Raw genomic sequence first — 7,197 nt, 5'->3', positions numbered from 1 at the left:
GCAACATAACTAAATTGTCGATATATTATCGAAATAAAAGCAGGTTGACTATAGCTGGGTTAAAACAACGAAATTTGCTGTAATAATACTTACTACACATGTTGAGAGGCGATAGTCTAGTTGGGTGTGGAACGGACTACCTAAACGAATCTTCTCAGATTCAAATCCCAAAGACAACCTCTAATTTTTCTAAATAATTATGTGTGTATTTTTTGTGAATTTATCGCTTGCTTTAACGGTGAAGGAAAATCTTCGTTAGAAAACCTGCATACCTGAGATATTCTCTATAAGAATTTTGAGGGTGTGTGAAGTCTACCTATCCGCACTGGGCCAGCGTGGTGGACTAAGGCCTAATCCCTCTCCGTAGTAGAAGAGGCCCGTGCCCAGCAGTGTGACAGTATATAATACAGGGCTCATATTATTATTTTTATTACTTACTACACACATAGAAATACCAGTTCACATATAGATAGGCAATCTACTTACTAACATAGATATTTTTATCTCCGGTGGGATTGATAGAGTAACCATATTGCACCTATTTATTTTTGCAGAGTTTACCTGTTTGAATTTCATGTGATAGGCATTATCATAAATAGACATATTTATTATAGTTACTAGTTATTGGACAACAAAGATGGAGTTTTTTCGAATATTAAAACTAACAACTGTAACTATTATATTTTTGGTTGCTCGACCTAATAATGAGGCACAAAACAACACGCCCATAAGAAACATGACACGAAGGTTGCGAGTTAAGTATTAATTTGATGTAGGTATGTGTAGCTATATGTTAATGATTTCGTTTTATACTTCATCTTCTTTCAACTGGCTGTCCTAAACAAAATTTACGTAAGGGTTAGCTCGCACTGGAAATTGAACCTATGACCTTCCGATCAACAGCCCACTAGAATGCGAACAGTCCATGAAATAAAAAGAAGAAATACATAGGCAGTGAGTTCTTAAACCAGTTCTGATAAGTATGATAAATAACACAAGAACAATATTCATTTGTACAGAAGTAGGAATCTATTGAACCGATATGAAAAGTAGGTTGCCTGATAAAGAAAATGATCAACTACATATTATTAGTATAAAGGATAAATAGAAGAGGCAGGCCCATAGATATTTTGTGTTCATGTCTCATAGGTATTACTAGGTCTTATTACTATAATTTTAACATGGTAAGTATATTTTTTAGATTTTACCTAATCATTAACATAGTTAGGCCTCATGTGCCTACCCCTAAAGAAAGTTGTTATATAGTTTATAGATTACAATGTTATATCTGTATACAATGTGATTTCGAAATTGCGTTAATAAATGAAACCCTCAGATGGAACCACATTTTTGTCTTTACCTCTGCTACATTATACCAAAAATCATCCATGAATAATTAACATTTCACCAATAATCCTAGTTCTACATTCTTATTTGTAATCATTTTGTAGTTTAGTACGATTTTTTAAAATCGTAGTAATGGCTTTGGGCCTGTAAACTTAGTTTTTTTTATTCTCGTTCGAAAGTTAATCTACGATTCGAGTAATTTATAAGTGCTATTATAAAGAAGACAAGTTATTATACTTGTCTATGTTTTCATTTAGTATAAATAAATGCTTAAAACTGAATTAATTGCTCTATAATTTTCAGAAAATATTTTGTAGAATTTCTAATTATTATGCTTTTGTGAACTATGCAATTGTTATTTGTGTGTAATATGTATAAAATAGTACAATGTACGGGAAGTTGACAATGAAAGTCAGTAATATTTTATCCAGAGAACTTTATTTTAGCCAACACATAATTTAAAAATCTGTGAAGCCGCCGCGAAGTCGTAGTACTAAATGCAAAGTAGATTCCTTTTGGATATTGTAGTCGGAGAGAGTACGGCCGTCCTCGAGCTGCTTACCGGCAAAGATAAGTCGCTGCTGATCCGGAGGAATGCCTTCCTTGTCCTGAATTTTGGCCTTAACATTCTCAATTGTGTCAGAAGGCTCCACTTCAAGTGTGATCGTTTTACCGGTCAGCGTCTTAACGAATATTTGCATACCACCACGGAGGCGAAGTACCAAATGCAGGGTGGACTCTTTTGGATATTGTAGTCGGAGAGAGTGCGGCCGTCTTCGAGCTGCTTGCCGGCGAAGATAAGTCGCTGCTGATCTGGAGGAATGCCTTCCTTGTCCTGAATTTTGGCCTTAACATTCTCAATTGTGTCAGAAGGCTCCACTTCAAGTGTGATCGTTTTACCGGTCAGCGTCTTAACGAATATTTGCATACCGCCACGGAGGCGAAGTACCAAATGCAGGGTGGACTCTTTTGGATATTGTAGTCGGAGAGAGTGCGGCCGTCTTCGAGCTGCTTGCCGGCGAAGATAAGTCGCTGCTGATCTGGAGGAATGCCTTCCTTGTCCTGAATTTTGGCCTTAACATTCTCAATTGTGTCAGAAGGCTCCACTTCAAGTGTGATAGTTTTACCGGTCAGCGTCTTGACGAATATTTGCATACCACCACGGAGGCGGAGTACAAGGTGGAGTGTGGATTCTTTCTGGATATTGTAGTCGGAGAGTGCGGCCGTCCTCGAGCTGCTTACCGGCGAAGATAAGTCGCTGCTGATCTGGAGGAATGCCTTCCTTGTCCTGAATTTTGGCCTTAACATTCTCAATTGTGTCAGAAGGCTCCACTTCAAGTGTGATCGTTTTACCGGTCAGCGTCTTAACGAATATTTGCATACCACCACGGAGGCGAAGTACCAAATGCAGGGTGGACTCTTTTTGGATATTGTAGTCGGAGAGAGTGCGGCCGTCTTCGAGCTGCTTGCCGGCGAAGATAAGTCGCTGCTGATCTGGAGGAATGCCTTCCTTGTCCTGAATTTTGGCCTTAACATTCTCAATTGTGTCAGAAGGCTCCACTTCAAGTGTGATCGTTTTACCGGTCAGCGTCTTAACGAATATTTGCATACCACCACGGAGGCGAAGTACCAAATGCAGGGTGGACTCTTTTTGGATATTGTAGTCGGAGAGAGTGCGGCCGTCTTCGAGCTGCTTGCCGGCGAAGATAAGTCGCTGCTGATCTGGAGGAATGCCTTCCTTGTCCTGAATTTTGGCCTTAACATTCTCAATTGTGTCAGAAGGCTCCACTTCAAGTGTGATCGTTTTACCGGTCAGCGTCTTAACGAATATTTGCATACCACCACGGAGGCGAAGTACCAAATGCAGGGTGGACTCTTTTGGATATTGTAGTCGGAGAGAGTGCGGCCGTCTTCGAGCTGCTTGCCGGCGAAGATAAGTCGCTGCTGATCTGGAGGAATGCCTTCCTTGTCCTGAATTTTGGCCTTAACATTCTCAATTGTGTCAGAAGGCTCCACTTCAAGTGTGATAGTTTTACCGGTCAGCGTCTTGACGAATATTTGCATACCACCACGGAGGCGGAGTACAAGGTGGAGTGTGGATTCTTTCTGGATATTGTAGTCGGAGAGAGTGCGGCCGTCCTCGAGCTGCTTACCGGCGAAGATAAGTCGCTGCTGATCTGGAGGAATGCCTTCCTTGTCCTGAATTTTGGCCTTAACATTCTCAATTGTGTCAGAAGGCTCCACTTCAAGTGTGATAGTTTTACCGGTCAGCGTCTTGACGAATATTTGCATACCACCACGGAGGCGGAGTACAAGGTGGAGTGTGGATTCTTTCTGGATATTGTAGTCGGAGAGAGTGCGGCCGTCCTCGAGCTGCTTACCGGCGAAGATAAGTCGCTGCTGATCTGGAGGAATGCCTTCCTTGTCCTGAATTTTGGCCTTAACATTCTCAATTGTGTCAGAAGGCTCCACTTCAAGTGTGATCGTTTTACCGGTCAGCGTCTTAACGAATATTTGCATACCACCACGGAGGCGGAGTACAAGGTGGAGTGTGGATTCTTTCTGGATATTGTAGTCTGACAGAGTGCGGCCGTCCTCGAGCTGTTTTCCGGCAAAGATAAGTCGTTGCTGATCTGGAGGAATGCCTTCCTTGTCTTGGATTTTGGCCTTAACATTCTCAATTGTGTCAGAAGGCTCCACTTCAAGTGTGATAGTTTTACCAGTCAAGGTTTTTACGAAAATTTGCATTCCACCGCGGAGTCTGAGTACTAAATGCAGAGTGGACTCTTTCTGAATGTTGTAGTCTGACAAAGTGCGGCCGTCCTCGAGCTGTTTTCCGGCAAAGATAAGTCGCTGCTGATCCGGAGGAATGCCTTCCTTGTCCTGAATTTTGGCCTTAACATTCTCAATTGTGTCAGAAGGCTCCACTTCAAGTGTTATAGTTTTACCAGTCAAGGTCTTAACGAAAATTTGCATACCACCACGGAGGCGGAGTACAAGGTGGAGTGTGGATTCTTTCTGGATATTGTAGTCGGAGAGAGTGCGGCCGTCCTCGAGCTGCTTACCGGCGAAGATAAGTCGCTGCTGATCTGGAGGAATGCCTTCCTTGTCTTGGATTTTGGCTTTGACATTTTCGATTGTGTCAGAAGGTTCCACTTCCAACGTAATAGTTTTGCCGGTTAGAGTCTTGACGAAAATTTGCATACCACCGCGGAGACGAAGTACCAAATGCAGGGTGGACTCTTTTTGGATATTGTAGTCGGAGAGGGTGCGGCCGTCCTCGAGCTGTTTACCGGCGAAGATAAGTCGCTGCTGATCTGGAGGAATGCCTTCCTTGTCCTGAATTTTGGCCTTAACATTCTCAATTGTGTCAGAAGGCTCCACTTCAAGTGTGATCGTTTTACCGGTCAGCGTCTTAACGAATATTTGCATACCACCACGGAGGCGGAGTACAAGGTGGAGTGTGGATTCTTTCTGGATATTGTAGTCGGAGAGAGTGCGGCCGTCCTCGAGCTGCTTACCGGCGAAGATAAGTCGCTGCTGATCTGGAGGAATGCCTTCCTTGTCTTGGATTTTGGCCTTAACATTTTCTATTGTGTCAGAAGGCTCGACTTCCAATGTGATTGTCTTACCAGTCAAGGTTTTTACGAAAATTTGCATTCCACCGCGGAGTCTGAGTACTAAATGCAGAGTGGACTCTTTCTGAATGTTGTAATCTGACAGAGTGCGGCCGTCCTCAAGCTGTTTTCCGGCAAAGATAAGTCGCTGCTGATCTGGAGGAATGCCTTCCTTATCCTGGATTTTAGCTTTAACATTCTCAATTGTGTCCGATGGTTCCACTTCCAGTGTGATTGTTTTGCCAGTCAGCGTCTTGACAAAAATTTGCATACCACCGCGGAGGCGGAGCACCAAGTGAAGTGTGGATTCCTTCTGAATGTTGTAGTCTGATAGAGTGCGCCCATCTTCTAACTGCTTTCCGGCAAAAATGAGACGCTGCTGATCTGGAGGAATGCCTTCTTTGTCTTGGATTTTGGCCTTCACATTTTCAATAGTGTCTGAAGGCTCAACTTCCAAAGTGATAGTTTTCCCAGTTAAAGTCTTTACGAAGATCTGCATTTTGATCTGAAAAGAAGAGAAAATACAAGATTAAATCTTATGATTAAAATCATATACTTAGGCATAATTCTCTATACCTTATGTTGAAGGTAGGAATTAGAAATATAGATCTGTTGGAAAAAATGAGTAAGAAAGTAGGTAAATAAATATCTATTGTTCTGTTTTCTGATCACTAAGTATGTGCCTACTTAGCTTAGTGAAATTAAAATTACCAAACTCACTAATGTAATATACTTTTACATATAAAAAATCATTAAACACCATGAACCTACATTTAGATAACATTAAACCTTTTTTGTAAAATATTTATAGTAGCGAGTTATTTTAAAATAATACTAGGTACAATTATAACAATAATAGTCAATAACAATAGGCACATACCAATTTGATATGTTCTAATTTATTGTAACGGCTCGCTGTTTACACGTCACAGCAAATTCGCGGAAGTTTGTGAATCATAGACCTTTGATAAGAAATATCAAATGTGGCCATTTTGTTGAAACATTGTGAAATATTTACCGCTGTTCTGCGCAGTTATTTTTTAACTAGGACAACCTTATTAACATTCACTAGCTCAAGGCTACGAAATATTATTTATTTGGGGACGCCTGTTTACATTTACTCTTGATAGACGGTGAATAATGGTGCCTTCTATGTAGTTGAATGTATTTAAAAATATACCTACCAGGACAATACAAATTTTACCAGAATTTAAATTTAAAACCTTTATACTATTGCATTTTGGGATTCCCGGTAGGATATATGCTTACAATATAAAATATGATCAGCAAACTGCTTATTGCGTCGAATCAATACGCAGTCGCAATGCGCAAACAACATGGCGTACCATCCAGTTCGATATTCCTAACTAAATTAGATATGAAATTATTATACACTACTATGTACTTACCAATTAAATCACTAGAATTTAGGAAAATACAGCACAACAAAATATTTAATAACTAGTAAAGAACTCAAATCAGAACGCTACACACTTATTCTATTTTCAACTTCGTTAAAATGTACTCGTTCTAAAACGCGTCTGCACTAAACGTAGTGGTTATAACTCTTTGGTCGGCGCACAATGGGGACGACCCTTTTTATACACTCTGGTTTTGTGTCCGATCAATAACGTCTGGCATGACGAAGCAAGCCCGAGAAATGTTTTGTCTTTGTCTGAAGTGCAATGAAAGATAGAGACAGCATAAACTACGTTTCTAGAACGCGTGCGTAATTTCTTTGTGACGTACCTATACCTACATCTAAAGTACATACAACATTTTGCGAAAACAGACAAAAACAACATATTTCCAGTCAAGCAGACTTCAAACATTCGTACACTGAACTCTATTTAGGTCTAATTATTATTGTTACAGGCTGCAATATCCTACATAAATAAAGATGGAAAAAAAAATACACGACCTAAATTTTCAGACATTTAAGTACTTAAGTACTTACTTTTTATTAGGTATTCATCCATTTTTATCTACATACCTCAGTATCGTACATATCTGCCAATTTAGAAAAAAAATACTTACGAGGTCAAAGTAAATAGGTACGCATTCATCAATTACGCATTGTAGTTTGCAGATGCCTAGAAAATAATTAGATATAGCGAAAAGCCCTATAGTTTAATAAGATTCTATTTGCCAGACAGGGAGGTAGGTAGCTACAATAACACATTAGGGACACTAATTACTTACTTACTACTTTTATTAGGGAAGACTAATTAGT

General features: G+C 40.1%; 1 protein-coding gene across 1 annotated transcript; it reads right to left on the bottom strand.

The window, feature by feature from the left end:
* Positions 1–1,766: 1,766 nt before the first annotated feature.
* On the bottom strand, positions 1,767–6,602 carry LOC115440127 (polyubiquitin-C). The gene is given in 6 exon segments (XM_037436516.1): positions 1,767–2,089; positions 2,092–2,319; positions 2,322–2,569; positions 2,571–3,228; positions 3,231–5,469; positions 6,374–6,602. Coding segments are annotated over 5 exon segments (3,651 nt in total). The 5' UTR covers positions 5,464–5,469; positions 6,374–6,602; the 3' UTR covers positions 1,767–1,805.
* Between the last annotated feature and the right edge of the window lie 595 nt (positions 6,603–7,197).

This window comes from Manduca sexta, chromosome 8 (genome assembly GCF_014839805.1).
Source record: "Manduca sexta isolate Smith_Timp_Sample1 chromosome 8, JHU_Msex_v1.0, whole genome shotgun sequence".
Lineage (NCBI taxonomy): Eukaryota > Metazoa > Arthropoda > Insecta > Lepidoptera > Sphingidae > Manduca > Manduca sexta.
Note: the sequence above shows the minus strand (reverse complement) of the source record. Positions and strands in the feature narration are given on the sequence as shown.